At 38.6% G+C, this 16734-nt stretch overlaps 1 protein-coding gene across 2 annotated transcripts in view; it reads right to left on the bottom strand.

Annotated features, from left to right (window-relative positions):
• Window positions 1-192: 192 nt before the first annotated feature.
• Window positions 193-16734, bottom strand: part of RECQL (RecQ like helicase) — a 33275-nt gene continuing 16733 nt past the window's right edge. The window contains exons 6-15 of one of the 2 annotated variants that reach the window (XM_060166748.1): window positions 14626-14824; window positions 8203-8369; window positions 7194-7275; window positions 5990-6138; window positions 5784-5901; window positions 4878-5016; window positions 3072-3163; window positions 1547-1766; window positions 1081-1210; window positions 193-490 (exon numbers count right to left, since the gene is read on the bottom strand). In XM_060166748.1, coding sequence (XP_060022731.1) covers window positions 338-490; window positions 1081-1210; window positions 1547-1766; window positions 3072-3163; window positions 4878-5016; window positions 5784-5901; window positions 5990-6138; window positions 7194-7275; window positions 8203-8369; window positions 14626-14824 — 1449 coding nt within the window. In that variant the 3' untranslated portion in view covers window positions 193-337. Of the gene's footprint in view, window positions 491-1080; window positions 1263-1546; window positions 1767-3071; window positions 3164-4877; window positions 5017-5783; window positions 5902-5989; window positions 6139-7193; window positions 7276-8202; window positions 8370-14625; window positions 14825-16734 lie in introns of both variants that reach the window. The other variant, XR_009543572.1, reaches the window with a different exon arrangement.

Raw genomic sequence — 16734 nt, 5'->3', positions numbered from 1 at the left:
TGTGTCAAAAGAAAAAAATACAACTAGTTATGGCAAGGCATAAAGAGCTTAAGATAAGTTATATGAACTTATTAAGTATTTTACATTTAAAGGGTTTTACATTAAAATGATTTATTTTTCCCTTGTTTCATACTGTAAATTTATACAGTTCATGATCTCAAAATTTCAAAAGGTCTCAAGTTCTCAAGTCTTCAGTACTTAAATAAATTCTGAAAATATAGCTCCATATGAATAAAATATTAATGAAATTGTCTTAAAATTAAACTTTTGATTAACTACAAAACTAATGGTGTATACATGCATAAACTTTTTCTTAGAAGATTTAGAAGCACTCAACTCATGCATTATCAATTTTTCTTTTCTTAGCCCCTGTAATCTTACAATCAGGTTGCTGAAGCATGTTCTCCGACTTCTTCTGGAAGTTACTTGGAGTTTTTTCTTCCCTCTTTTTATCAGCTCCTTCGGAATGACAACTTTGAGGTGATTCAGCCTACAAAACAACAGCAAGACAAACACTGGTTAAAAATTCAGCTATTCCATTTTCTCAGGAGATTAATAATCTCAATAGTCCTTCTGTATCACCTCTTTAATTAAGTGTCCAGTGGTCTTGTTTTTTATCTTCCAATTTCTTCTAGTATGCGCCCCATCTTAAATAGAAGGGGCTGTGCTGTCAAGACCGTAAAGAACACCTGACATGTCCTTAGACACACTGGTGCGGGTGTGCTTTTGCAGGCTTGAGAGCAGTTAGTTTGTGACAGTGCTTTTCAACCTCTGCTGCACAGGCAGACTTCTCAGCCAACAGTGACCACAAGCAAGGGCAGGGTGCCTCATAACATCAGACATTAAATGGAGTCTTCACATCCCAAAAGGTTGGAAACCCCTAGTCCATATTCTTCTACTCAATACCTCTACAGAACACAAAAGTAGGTTTTCTCTCTTCTATACCCAGATTCCAGGAAGAAAACTGACTTAATCTCTTCTTATGCTCCACTGGACCCAGGAGAGTACTAGTTAAAGAAAAGCATCCCATAGGCTTTAATGTCTTTTTCAAATATATAAAAACTAAAAATTAATAACTACCCTGAAACAGCTCTGCATGGGCTTCTTTACTTGCATTGTAATAACATGTTCCTCATTGTTCAGAAGATTAGCTTTAGGTCCTATTTTCAGATATGAGATGGTAGCATAAGCTGTAAAACTGTAGTCTTCTCTGCAGAAGATAAAGGCCAATGATCAGGTTTTGACAAATTGCAGACAACAAACTGAAATTTATTAAAAAAAAAATAAGTGCAATAATTTTAAGTAACATTGATATGAAATATAAAACTTTTTAGTATAAAAATGTAGTTTATCTTTATAGAAAGTATTTTAGTTTTGTGCTTTTTTGACATACAGTAATCAAAGTTTGAATTTGTTTACTAGGTAAATTTTGCATAGCGTTTAAAAGTTCTTATGAAACAACCACAAAACCATTTGTTCTGCTGCAGTTATAAAAATGAGAATCATAAAGACAACATGAAAGGGCAAGAAGTGGGTTTGTATATACTTGAGATACTGCCGTATAAGAAAGTGCGCAATAATTTTCTCCAGGTCTTCACGAGGAAGCGCGGGTGGAGCAACACCTGCTACTCTCAATTTCGCTGCACCCTTTCCCATCCAAGAGTCGATCAGTTTCAGTGGAGTGAGCTTTTCTTTCAGTTCCTCTGCCTGCTTCAGGATCTTGATTAGATCCCTGCAGTACGCTGTTATGTTCTTTCTTTCAGATGCTGTAATGAAAGAGGCATGGTTACAGGTGAATGGGATTTCAAAATTAGGGCAAGGATAGGCCGTCCTAAGTGGTTAGACTAGTTTAAAAAATAAGTCTTCACCCAGTGCGAGCCACCCTAAACACTGATTTGTTTCTATGTTCTGAGCTAGGACTACTGCTCAAGTCTCTTATCACTAGATTAAGCTACAGTCTCTGTAAGACACTGAGATTTAAGTGATGTAAAGAAAATAATCTGGTTATCAGAAGGCCTTTGGGTATGCTCTAGGAACCAAAGAGTGTCGGCCAAACATGATTATGACAAATACTTAGTGATGTTCACAGGCGAGTCAGTCTGTTCTTCATGTTACCTGATGCGTGTTCATTAAGAATATTCTGACAACCGGTATGGCTTCCTAGGGACTCTAGTTTCATGACAAGAATGTCGTGGACAGTTACTCCCAATTACTGATACTAACACTCCGATCTATGTATCAGGCTTTTGTTAATTTGGGCAGTATAAAATATTCTAATAAACACAAACAATTTTCTCTGGCTGCAGAGTTAAAATTGTGACCTTCACTGATCAAGGCATCAGAACTCAACGAGGAACGGGTTAGTCCAGCTCTTCCAATAATACACATACACACAGGATTTTAAAAAGTGAAAAGACAGCACCAACACACTGCTAAATTAGTGTCTTATGAGTGGTTAGCCATTATCTGGATCAAAAATGATACGCTGTAGTCTCTATTTTACACTATATTTCTCTTTCCAATCAGTAACTATAAAGCATCCGAGATTATCACAAGAGGTTAGCGTTCTCTTACTCAAAATAGTATTTCTATTCAGAAGGCTTTTAAACCTTTCCCTTCATTTCTTAAAAATTTAACACGTCGGGCTTCCCTGGTGGCGCAGTGGTTGAGAGTCCGCCTGCCGATGCAGGGGACACGGGTTCGTACCCCGGTCCGGGAAGATCCCACATGCCACGGAGCGGCTGGGCCCGTGAGCCATGGCCGCTGAGCCTGCGCGTCCGGAGCCTGTGCTCCGCGACGGGAGAGGCCACAACAGTGAGAGGCCTGCGTACCACAAAAAAAAAAAAAAAAAAAAATTTAACACGTCCTCAGTGTAGCAACATAAGATAAATGCATACACATATGGCTTTTAATTTTGCCTCTGTTTCAAAACTTTGTGTGGTCACTCTTGAATCTGGGAAATTCTATTCACACCTTGCTTATTCTTTTAAATCCATTTTGGGTGTCTAATATTGCCCTCATGTATTCCTGCATATAAATATTAGCCTATAAGGATTTAAAAAACAACTCACAAATCTCTTTACAGCAATTATCACACATTTTGTTGCATGTTTCTGGGCTCCATACTTCATCAAAATGTTGAGCTATCAACACACGGCGACAGCTGCAAACATCAGAGATACAAATTATCAAATAATTAACAGAGTTTTAAGAATCCCTATTTTAAAATACAGAGTTATATACTGTATTAATTTCCTATTGCTGCCATAATATAACCACAGACTTGGTGGCTTAAAACAACACAAACTTATTATCTTACATTTTTGTAGGTTAGAAGGCTGACATGGGTCTCACTGGATTAAAATCAAGGTGTCAGCAGGGTTGGATTTCTCCTGGAGGCTCTTGGGGAGGATCTGTTTCCTTGCCCTTTCCAGACTCTAAAGACTGCCTGCATTCCTGGGCTCATGGCCCCCTTTCCTCTATCTTCAAAGCCAACAACAGTGGGTAAGTCTTCACATCACTCTGACATCTTACGCCTCCTTCCACATTTAAGAACCCTTGTGATTATAGTGGGTCCACCTAAATAATTCAGGATTATCTCCCTATTTTAAGATCAGCTGACTGCAACCTTAATTCCCTTTTGCCATGTAAAGTAGCACACTCACAGATTCCAGGGATTCAGATGTGGACATCTTTGGGTGACCATTATTCTGCCCACCACGTATAATAATATTTTCCATATGTTGTTAATAGACATTGCTTTTAAAAAATTGTCTGAGATTCAGTATTTCACAACTACCGGCATACCTTCTTTTACTGCAATTTGCTTTACTGTGCTCTGCAGATACTGTGTTTTTTACAAACTGAAGGTTTGTGGCAACCCTGCATTGAGCAAGTCCATTGGCACCATTTTTCTAACAGCATTTGCTCACTTCATGTCTCTGTGTCACAATTTCATAATACTCGCAATGTTTCAAACTTTTCCAATATTATTCTATTATTATGGTGAGCTGTGATCAGTAGTCTGAATTACTACTTCAATTTGCTGAAAGTACAGATGATGGTTGGCATTTATTAGTAATAATTTTTAATTAAGTATAGTGAAAAGATAAACAGGATTGATAAACTTTTAGCCAGACTCATCAAGAAAAAAAAGAGAGCCCAAATCAGTAAGATCAGAAATGAAAAAGAAGTTACAACCAATACTACAGAAATACAAAAGATCAAAGAGACTACTATGAACAACTATTTGCCAATGAACAACCTAGACGAAATGGACAAATTCCTAGAAATGTACAATCTCCCAAGACTGAAGGAGGAAGAAATAAAAAATATGAACATACCAATTACCAGTAATGAAATTGAATCAGTAATTTTAAAACTCCCAAGAAACAAAGGACCAGGACTAGATGGTTTCACAGGTGAATTCTACCAAACATTTAGAAAAAAGTTAACAGCTATCCTTCCCAAACAGAGAATGACTTTTTTCTTTTTTTTAGACTTAAGATACTATTTATTTTTTTACTTTTATACAACTTTTAAAGGTTACTTTCCATTTACAGTTATTACAGAATATTAGCTATATTCCCCATATTGCAGTACCTCCCACACCCCCACCCCTATACTGCTCCTCCCCGACTCTCCCCACTGGTAACCACTACTTTGTTCTCTATATCTGAGAATATATTTTCTTAGATTCAGGCATCCTGCAGGTTCATGTACTGGTTCCCACCCTTCAGACATCTGCTTTTACTGGTTTGCACTTGATGTTTCACTAATGTATTTACTCACTTGAGTAAGGACTCAAAGTAATGTCATGTGCTTTCATACTGTGCTTGTCTTTAATTGACAAAAGTGACAAAAAGGTGCGTGCTTACTTGCTTATGTTTTGGCAGTATGACACCATCTCATAGAGCTTCTGTTGTCCCACATTCTCCATCACCACCATTGAACTTATCCTGAATATATCTCCAAAGCCATAATACAAAATACAATCTGCTTTCATGTCATCTCGACCTGCAGTGGGAAGAATCTTGAGATTGCATAATTACTTTAAAAAAGTCAAACATGCAAAAATAATACATAAAATTTGCTGGCAATATTTCATAGTCTAAATATATATCTAGAAATTTCAGACAAAGCTGTGAAAGTTAATTTGTAACAGCTGCCGTCAAATTTTTTAAAAAATGACTAAAGAGATCTATCAATAATCAGCCTTACTAGCTTAAAAATGTGTCCATAAGTAATCCAGTTATTTAAATTATAGACTTGAAACCACTAATTAAAAACTCAGGAGGCAAAGATGGACATCAAATTATTTTAGCAAATATAAGAAGAAATAATTCATGACACTCCAATACAACATAAAATTTCTCCATAGGCAAATATAAAACTACAAAAAAGATTTCATTGTTTGTTATAAAAATACTAGCCAATAAAGAAGATTAAAAATACAGTATTATTAAACATCATTTATAGTGTTTTTAAAGCTCTTTAAAAATTATTTCTAGGGGACTTCCCTGGTGGTCCAGTGGTTAAGAATCCGCCTTCCATTGCAGGGGATGCGGGTTCAATCCCTGGTCAGGTAACTAAGATCCCATATGCTGTGGGGCAACTAAGCCCACGAGCTGCAATTACTGAGCCTGCGCACTCTGGAGACCACGTGCCACAACTAGAGAGAAGCCTGCGCACCATGAAAGAGCCCACACACTGCAACTAAGACCTGACGCAGCCAAATAAATAAGCATTAAAAAAAATTATTTCTGGATGTGAGTTACACGTACCTGCACGTCCACTCTCTTGGTAATAATTTTCCATGGATTTACTCATTGAATGATGAATAACAAACCTCACATCTGGTTTATCAATTCCCATACCAAATGCAACTGTTGCCACTACTACCTAAAATATGTTAACATTTTACATATTAAGTCAAGTTAAAATACATTCAAAGGTGAATAAGGCTTCTATTGAAGATCTGTTACTTAACCTGAATTTCATTAGCTGACCATCTTCTATGAACCTTGGTCTTATCTTCTGGTTCCATATTGGCATGGTATGCCCCTGCAGGAATCCCCAGTTTCTGTAAACTAACTGTAACTTGCTCAGAGTCTTTCTGAGAAAAGCAATATATTATTCCTGTAGTAAAAGAAATGGTTAGCTATATATAGTACATTCCTAGAAAATTTTTAACTCACACACTGAAGAGGCTGATAATTACAATGCATGGGGGAAAATAAGAATTATGAAAAATTCCAAGGCCCTGAACACATACTGATTTTTCAGTGTAATTCAAGGTCTGATCACCAACTTGCTCCAGAGCAGTAACAAGCCTGGAGCCACCAGTTTGGGTTCCCATTATCTCAGTTCTCTCTCCAACTTTATCTCCCACTACATAGTCTTTCTCAAACTGATGCCCCACAGCTCCACAAGATGTTAACAAGCATGCTATGAGAAAAGAGTTTCATGTGCAAATAAGTTTGGGAAGGTTAACAAAGTTAGACAAACACATGTGTCTCTGTTTGCAGGGCTGGTCAGAATTTCTGAGGTGCTGATACACCCTGTGACTATGCAGGAGGAATAAACAGCTGCAGCCTTTCTCAAACTTACTTGACCCTGGAACTCCTTTTACCCATGGCCCCTATTAATATCTCCTGAAAATCCACAGAACAGTTTTGAAGTGCTACTTTAATACCAACTCTTGGCTTTAGTAACACTTGTCTCTACATTAATCCTGGAACACATGTTATACACACTCTCAACTCCATCTATACTTAGCTCATTCAGTATGTACTGTTTATTTCTTTAATGTGTCCTTTACTATAAGGAACTATAGTTTACATCCCTTTAGAAAATCACTGGTTAACCTTCAATCTTATACACAGTGGATACTTACTAAATATGTGCTGTTGATAATTAACATTAAGTCATTAGGTCCACTCTTTAACGCAATTAAGTGTAAATAAGCAAAAATAAATCAGTTTTATGACTCTTATAATCTGTGTAATTAGCAAATGCCACACCTGATTTCTAAGATAACCAAGCAAATTAATTTTATCATGATATTTTCAAGTTCTTCTGCCATGCATTAATATTTCTGGTGCTAATCTTTTTCTCAGTGTATTAGTGTAAATAACGTGCTACTTTTGGAAAGTTCTCTCTCAGTCTTCAAACTTGGTTTGTGTCTATATTACCTGATTGCCCCTTGTATCTTCCATTAATGAGCTTTACAATATCCTCAATAAAATCTTCAGTGTTTGAGGGCTTCTGCCGAACCTAAAAAAAAAGTTAACTTATTAAAAAGTAAATTAATGAGTACCATTCATGCGGTCGTTTACTTATAACTTTCAAGGCGCCGCTCTTTCTTGGGCACGGTGTTTTTTTCTATTACTCTTTCACTCGCTCATCTGACCCTATCACCTCCCAGATGCTTCTTGATCCTTATTTTTGAATTTACCAGAGATGAGGAGGCACAGAAGCAGTGAATAAGTTGTAAAGACAGAGACTTTTAAAATTTTCTGATGCTACTTTTGTAAAAACATAAACCATGGCAGAAACAACTAGTCAGTAAGAGCTCAGAAAAATATTAAGTCTATCCTTAAAAGGACTGGAAAGTAAAAACAGCTGTGAGGTTATTTACCTTTCAAGGTTGTATATCAAATAAAATCTAAATAGGGAGTATTAGCAAATCTTTAATGGTATATTAATTTTTGCATTATTTCATAATTTCTATAGAGATGTCATTAGGGTCCTTAGTATCAATACATGCTTTCTCTCCATCCTTGCATAAGAAAGCGTGTACGCAAATTTAATGAGGCAGTGTTTTCTACTTAACCGAGCAAAGAATTAAACAGCACAGGAGATATATGAAGAAAGCATTCTTTAATAAGTCTGCTTATACTCACTTGATTTTTTTTAAACTTTTAAATATAATTAACTGTGACGTAAATAGACATAATGAAAAAGTAACCTTTCTTCTGCAATCCTTCACAAAATAAATTGACACAGGGCTTCCCTGGTGGCGCAGTGATTGAGAGTCCGCCTGCCGATGCAGGGGATGTGGGTTCGTGCCCCGGTCCGGGAAGATCCCACATGCCGCGGAGCAGCTGGGCCCGTGAGCCATGGCCGCTGAGCCTGCGTGTCCGGAGCGTACCACAAAATAAATAAATAAATAAAAAATAAATTGACATAAAAGTTACATACCTCATAATAGAGATTTGGCCGATTAAAAGAAGCTGTAAAAGTAAAACACTTTTCAACACACAGTATTTTCTGAGCATCCTTCAAAACATGGCTGGTCGCAGTTGCAGTCAGTCCAATTAGCGATGCATTGGGGAACTGCCGCTTCAAAATACCAAGGGCCTTATAATCTGGGAAAAAAACCCAAAAAACAAAGTAGCCCTCTTGCTATCCTTTAAGGAGTAAATTACATCTTCTAACATGCTGCAGATCATCAAGGTGACTGCAATTTTACTTCCACAGCCATCTATATCTAAGCTGTGGTTGCTGCCTAGCCTTGGTGATAAGACAGGCTTTACTCTACTTTTAACTGGTTCTTCAGAAACACTTCTTGGCCATAGGTGTCTTCGATAGGGAATACCACAACATTTCCAATCAGCTAAGCACTGGTCTATACCTGCTGAACAGTGGATTCGAGAGGCAGAGTGGGAGGAGCCATAGTGTTTGAATCTATGGCAACTGACGAGAGATAAAAAGGCCATCAGTCGAAACCCTTCTACCACAGGTATCATCCAAGAGTGGCAAACTCAGAACAGAAGACGCTTGGTGAGGGCACTGGTTTTTATATAACCCACTTCAGGAAAGCCGTTCTGGGCTCATATTTATTAGACACATCTACGTCACTGGAGAAGTTGTCTATGAGTACACCCTTAAGGACTTAAACTATTTGGAGAAAAGTGAAAAAGAAATGTGGGAGAGATGGCTCAATGCTAAGGTAGAGGACTCGTATGAAAACGGAACAGAAAGTAACTGCTTGGGAAGTTGTGAAAGCTTCAAGGGAGGTAAGATCTGAGTTGGGTCTGGAAGAATCCAGCGGAAGCTCGGGAGGAAGGGAAGAAGAAGAAAACACCAGGCAGAGGAAGCAGCATGCACACATGCGGCAAACACACTGGCATGAAATCACTCGGCAGGTTCAGGTGTCAGCAAGCAGTTCAGAGGGGCTAGACCACAGGGTGCTGTGCTAGATGGACCTACTGTCAACCCCAGTCGGCTGGGAACTCTACTCTATTCCCTGGATGGTTCCAAGTTACAGCTGGACCAGAAGAGGAACCTGTGTAAGGCCTGGGAGGCAGGAGAGAAGCAGCTGCTACACTCTGAAGGGCCTTCCCGGCAGATAGGATGGTGGACAAATGCCAGCCTGTCCCAGTTCTTCCCCATTCCTCCTTCAGCTCTTCTTCCCAGCTGTAGGCTTCACTGATCAACGCCGGCCCCCTAGATGCCTGGCAGCAGACCCACGGAGGTGACGGCTACTCAGAGGAAACTAACCAGAGACTTCGCCTGAGCTCCCCCTTGCAGCCCCTCTGGCAATGGCCATGCCAGTTGCAGATTTCTCTACAAGCTCTGGTTGGTCCTCCCATACCACTGCTCCAGGACTAGTCAGTGACTTTTCTCTGACCCTCCAACTCTCCCCCTCCAGACCTTCCTTCCCCAGCTCCTCCCACAATTGCGCAAGGTCTGCTTCCTAAAATAAATCCCTTATTCCTTAACATTCATAAGAGCTCGGCTTCCCTACCCAAACCCTGACTGATACTGTTACTCCAAAGAGTATAAAAAGGCAGGTTCAAGGGGCTTCCCTGGTGGCACAGTGGTTGAGAGTCCGCCTGCCGATGCAGGGGATGCGGGTTCGAGGCCCGCGTACCGCAAAAAAAAAAGGCAGGTTCAAGTAAAACTATGAACTGAACAGTTGGTTGATTCTAAGGAGCTAGAACTTTCCCCTATAGGAAATGAGGAGTCGTGTGATTTTTCAAGCAGATAAAGGACACGGTCTATGTTTCAGGAATCATCTTTTGGTGGAAGTGTGAAGGATGGGCTGGAGTAAAGCAAAAGGCTGAAGAAAGGGAGACAAGTTAAAAGGTGGCAATGACAGACTGGAAAACTAAAAACAGTGAATATGAAATAAGGCATGACACTGAGGATAAATCAGAAAGAAAAGACTGAAATACATGAACTGGAACCCCATAGGTCCTAGTGACTATTGGGATATGGTGGGGGGAGGGTGGGGGAAGAGTCCAAGATTCATCCATTCATCACCTGGCATATGTTGAACACTTTTAACTATGTGCCAAGCACCTAGAGACCTAGGCACCAGAGATAAAGTGAGAAAACAAGGCAAAGGTGCTATGCAAATGGAACTACAATTCAAGCAAAGAAATCAGACAATGCAAGGAGTAAATCAATAAGTATCTGATTATCAGGGCATGGTAAGTGGTCATCATGATAACCTTATTGTAGCTGGAGTATAACATGTGAGGGGAAATGGGGCAGGGACAAACGGGGGACAGATCACATATGGTCTTAGGGACCCCAGTTAAGAATGTAGATTTTATTCTAAGTACAAAGAGTTTGCTGGGTAGTTTAGGGAGGGAAGTAACATGATTTGATTTGGTTGCTGGGTGAAGGATGAACTGTAAAAGGGTAAGACTGGAACAGAGACCAGCTAGGGAACTAGTGTAGTAGACTGGTGGAAAGGAGCCCAGCTGGACTTAAGAAATAGCAGTACAGACAAAGAGAAGTGGACAAGCTTGAGATTCAACTTAGAGGTGGAGGCGATAGGACTTGGTGGTGGACCGGATCTGCAGAGGTAGGATAAGTCAGGGACAATGTGCCACCATGAAGTTACTCGTTCTCAGCTCCAACTCCACCCTTCTAGACTCCGCTTTGTGGCGTTGGAGTGGGGAATCTCTGCTTTGCCAGCTGGCCCTGGAAGCACAAAGTGCAAGGCTGGGGGAGGAAGAAGAGTGCTGCTCCTTCCAGTTTGCCTCCTGTGTGTTTGCTGGTGTTCTCGGGAATGTCGCCCCAGCAAGGTTTATCCACCACTTAGCAGCAGCTGAGTACAGCTGGCAGTTTTCTAAGCTTTGCAGAACTGACTTCATCACAGGTCCACCCTATCTCTGCCTCCACAGACACCAGCACCAGGGAGCTGGGCCTCCCATAGGTCTGAGCATCAGCTCCACAAGGCCCCTCCTCTAGGTTTCTAAATCACGTCAATCCCAACCTTTTCTTCCTGTTCCCCCAGCCCTAGGGATGGTAGTTGCTTCTTCTAGCTTTTACCTCCATGATACATTAGTTTTCTTTTCCTTTTTCAGTTAGCTGCTTATAATCACTTTTTACTTAGTTAACAATTCTTTACATAATGTAATGTAAATTCTCTGTGTTCAAATAACTGGTATGGCTTTTGTCTTCTGACTAGACCCTGACTAAACAGATTTGCTAAAACTCTGGCTTGAGTAAATGTGTGAGTGGTTATTAAGTGATTTTCTAAGATAGGGAAGATTGAAGGGGAAATTGCTTGGGAGAATAGGGAGGAAGAGGGAAAGACATGGAGAAGGGAAGCAAATCAAAAGTTTTTGATCAAGAAAAAAAAAAAGTTTTTGACTGCACACAGCAACAGGGCAAATAGTGATTCCCAGTTACAAGATAGAAGAAAAAAGAACAGGCCTTTTGGGAGGCATTTAGTTGTAGTCACGCTAGTTGAGATACACATGAAGAAAGAGAAATATTACAATGTCTTGAGACAAGTGAAAGTGGAAATACAACATACCAAAACTTACAAGAAGCAGCAAGAGCAGTTCTAAGAGGGAAGTTCATAGCAAAAAACATCTACATTAAGAAACAAGAAAGATCTCAAATAAACAACCTAGCTTTACACCTCAAGGAACTAAAATAGGAAGAACAAACTAGGCCCAAAGTTAGCAGAAGGAAGAAAATAACAAAGATCAGAATGGAAATAAAAGAAATAGAAACTAAAAAGACAACAGAAAAGATCAATGAAACTAAGTGCTGGTTTTTTGAAAAGATAAACAAAATAGACCAACTTGTTAGCCATACTCAACAAGAAAAAAGAGAGAAGACTCATATAAATAAAATCAGAAATGAAAAAGGAGACATAACAATTGATACTATGAAAATACAATTATAAGACACTATTGTAAACAATTATATACCAACAAATTCGACAACTCAGAAGAAACAGATAAATTCCTACTAAAACCTATCAAAACTAAATCATTAAGAAATAGAAAATCTGAACAGAAAAACCACTAGTAAGGAGATTGAATCAGTAATCAAAAACCTCCCAACAAACAAAAGTCCAGGACCAGATGGCTACACTGGTGAATTCTACCAAAAATTTAAAGAAGAATTAACACTAGTCTTTCTCAAACTCTTATAAAACATAGAAGAGAAGGGAACACTTCCAAACTCATTCTACGAGGCTAGCGTTATCCTGATACCAAAACCAGGAAAGAACACTACAAGAAAAGTTATGGACCAATATCCATGACAAACATAGATACAAAAATCCTCAACAAAATATTAACAAACTAAATTCAGCAATACATTAAAAGGATCATACACCATGATGAAGTGAGATTTATTCCAGGATTGCAAGGATGGTTCAATATCTGCAAATCAATCAATGTGATATATACCACAGTAACAAAATGAAAGCTAAAAATCACATGATCATCTCAGTAGATGCAGAAAAAGCAAAATTCAACATGCATTCATGATAAAAACTCTCAACAAAGTAGGTTTAGAGGGGACAAATCTCACCATAATAAAGGCCATATGTGACAAGCCCACAGCTAACATCATACTCAATGGTGAAAAGCTGAAAACTATTCCTCTAAGGTCAGGAACAAGACAAGGATGCCTCCTTCTCACCACTTTTATTCAACATAGATTGGAAGTCCTAGTCAATAATTAGGTAAGAAAACAAAATAGAAGGCATCCAAATCAGAATGAAAGAAGTAAAACTCACTATTTGCTGATGACATAATATTATACATAGAAAACCCTAAAGACTCCACCAAGAACCTGTAGAACTTATAAACAAATTCAGCGAAGTTGCAGGATACAAAATCAAAATACAAAAATCAGTTGTGTTTCTATACACTAATAACAACTATCAGAAAGAGAAATTAAACTAGATCAAAAAAGAATAAAATCCCCAGGAATAAATTTAACCAAGAAGGTGAAATATCTATACACTGAAAACTAAAAGACACTGATGAATGAAACTGAAGAAGACACAAACAAATGGAAAGATATTCTGTGCTCATGAACTGGAAAAATTAATATTGTTTAAATGTCCAAATGACCCAGCGCAATCTACAGATTCAGTGCAATTCCTATCAAAAGTCCAATGGTGTTTTTCACAGAAATAGGAAAAACCACCCTAAAGTTTGTATGGACCACAAAGACCCCAAATAGCCAAAGCAATCCTGAGAAAGAACAAAGCCAGAGGTATTACGCTTCCTGATTTCAAACTATGTTTCAAAGCTACAGTAATAAAAGTATAAGAACATACAAATAAAAGCTATAGCTAAAGTAACGGGACAGAATAGAGAGCCCAGAAATAAAGCCACACATATACAGTCAATAAAGTTACTACAAAGGAGCCAAGAACATATAATGGGGAAATGATAGTTTCTTCAATAAATGGTGTTGGGAACACTGGACAGCCACATGCAAAAGAATAAAACTGGACCCTTATCTTACACCACATATGAAAGTCAACTCAAGATGAATTAAAGACTCAAACGTAATATCTGGAACCATAAAACTCCTAGATGAAAACATATGAGATAAGCTCCTTGACATCAGTCTTGGCAACGATTTTTTGAATCTGAGGCCAAAAGCAATAGCAACAAAAGCAAAAAAACTCACACACAAAAAAACAAGTGGAGTTGCCTCAAATTAAAAAGCTTCTGTATAGTAAAGGAAACCATTAACATAATGAAAGGCAACCTATGGAATGGGAGAAAATATTTGCAAATCATATACCTGATAAGAGGTTAGTTAATATACAAAATATATAAAGAGCTCATACAACTCAATAGCAAAAAAACCCAAACAATTTAATTAATTTTCAGATTTTTTTTGCACAGAACATGTCTGAGTAATCTGATTCAGGCTATGACTGTAGGATTCTGTTGGAGAAGCAAAGAATAAGGTTACTAAAATATACCATAGAACTATAACACTGAGGAGCTAGTTGGGTGTAGATCCTGAAGTGGGTGCTAAAGACACCCAGAATGATGACTAAAAGAGACAAATCTGAAGCAGATGCAAATTCCTCAACAGATGTGAAGGAGAATCTGGAGGTCAGTAAACCTTTATGGCTAAAGATGGCAAGGTATAATATTTGCTAATAAGCACACATTTCAAAAGATAAAGGCAATTAGACTAATAAACACTACCAGGGGTGAGGGGTAAAGAGATCAAAGATTCTGCCTCTTGACTCCCCTTATATTAAGGCAAGAAAAAATGAGTAATAACTACCTAAGAAGATAATTTTAATGGAAGCAGGCATTTCCGTCATGTAAAGCTGAGTAAGAAAAGAGTCCCTAGCATCAAGGGGTTTTCTAGATACAACATACATACCAGGTCTGAAATCATGTCCCCATTGACTACAGCAATGAACTTCGTCTACAGCAATTCGGGTAAATCTCCTTGCTTCATAGGCTTTTTCTAGTCTTGACATAAACATTTTGCTTTTTGCAATTTTCTCTGGAGTCACATAAATTAGCTTTAGCTTGGAGTTTTTATTTACCATTTCAGCATGAACCCATTTCACATGCTCCTATTGAAAGGAAACACAGACACAATGATAGCAGAGCTAAGCTAGCAGACTGCAATACTCAGTGGTAAATGAAGACATTCATTACTCAGAAGCAACAGCCTTGGGGCTCTTTTAGCAACAGATGTTTACTTCATTAAAATCAAAGTAATGTCCCAGTACTAAACTTCATGGCAGCTGTGCAAACAGCATTTCAGTTACTTACTTACATCCAGACTGCTGATAAAAGAATAATCTCATTTGACAAAAAAGAGAACAAAAAAATGAATGTGAAGACACTCCAATAAGCATTTATTCCATAAAGGCATACTGCTAAATTTTTCACAATAAATGCCAAAATGTAAGCTCAATGCAACAGGTATGGTGATAAAGGTGAGTTTTATTAATTTTTAACATTATATTTGAAATCATTTCATGCATGTGTGAACTAGCTATTTTAATGATGTTATCAAATCTACTCATAATCTATTTAGGTTTTATGAAGTATTTTATTCATTAAATTTTTATAATATGAAATACATATATTTATATATTATATATATCAGGGGTCCCCAACCCCCGGGCCACAGAACACTGCCTGTCCGTGGCCTGTTAGGAACCGGGCTGCACAGCAGATAAGCGGCGAGTGAGCAAAGCTTCATCTGTATTTACAGCCGTTCCCCGTCGCTCACGTCACTGCCTGAGCTCACCTCCTGTCAGCACTATGGTGAGCTGTATAATTAGTTCATTATATATTACAATGTAATAATAATAGAAATAAAGTGCACAATAAATGTAATGCACTTGAGTCATCCTGAAACCACCACCACCCCCAACCCCCGTCCGTGGAAAAACTGTCTTCCAAAAAACTGGTCCCTGGTGCCAAAAAGGTCAGGGACCGCTGACATATGTAATAAGAATAAATCTTAAGAACTAACAGCTATTAGGTTCTTAATGTTGTTATTTTCTGTAATATTTAGAACAGTGGATGTTGTATTTTCTCCCTCTAACCTAATTAGGACCAAAAGAAGTGGTGAATGCGATAGAAAGTCAAAACACTTTCAATCATCCCAGAAAAGCAGTTTGTTAACTCGAGATATTCCTAGTTTTGTTAAGAAATGGCCAAAGTGTATTAAATATTTCAGCTGGTCCTAAATGTCCCAGAAATATTAGAGGAGCAAACATAAGGCTATTTCCTCAGCAACTCTTCAAGCAGTAGTGACATAGCCTGAACTTGTAATTATCACACCTTTCTAACTACAGTGGACCCTGGAACAACTCAAATTTGAATTGCATGGGTCCATTTACATGCAGATTTTTTTCAATAGTAAATACTACAGTACTGCGATCTGCAGTTGGTTGAATCCCTGAAATGAGGAGAGCTGACTACAAGTCACCCACAGATTTCTGACTGTGTGTACAGTTAGGGGCCCCCAACCCTCACGTTGTTTAAAGGTCAACTGTACTTTCCATTATTATTACTCTCTTTTTCAGTTTTAAAGAAGTGCAATATGATGGGCTTCCCTGGTGGCGCAGTGGTTGAGAGTCCGCCTGCTGACGCAGGGGACGCGGGTTCGCGCCCCGGTCTGGGAGGATCCCGCATGCCGCGGAGCGGCTGGGCCCGTGGGCCGTGGCCGCTGGGCCTGCGCGTCCGGAGCCTGTGCTCCGCAGCGGGAGAGGCCACAACAGTGAGAGGCCCGCGTAACACAAAAAAAAAAAAAAAAAAAAAAAAAAAAGAAGTGCAATATGAGAAGGCAGTGTTCTCCACAGATTCATTTTGGTGAATGAGAAAGCAGTTATAATGACACAAGAGTTTAAATAAAACAAAATTATATGGGAAAGACTAGGAGAACCAGGGCTTCCTGAAGACATAGCTGACTTTAGGGCTGGGAGGAAATATACAAAATGAGCACAGAATATCTTATAAAAGAAAG

This window comes from Lagenorhynchus albirostris, chromosome 11, assembly GCF_949774975.1.
Source record: "Lagenorhynchus albirostris chromosome 11, mLagAlb1.1, whole genome shotgun sequence".
Lineage (NCBI taxonomy): Eukaryota > Metazoa > Chordata > Mammalia > Artiodactyla > Delphinidae > Lagenorhynchus > Lagenorhynchus albirostris.
The sequence above is the reverse complement of the archived record's forward strand: the minus strand, read 5'-3'. Positions and strand labels throughout refer to the sequence as shown.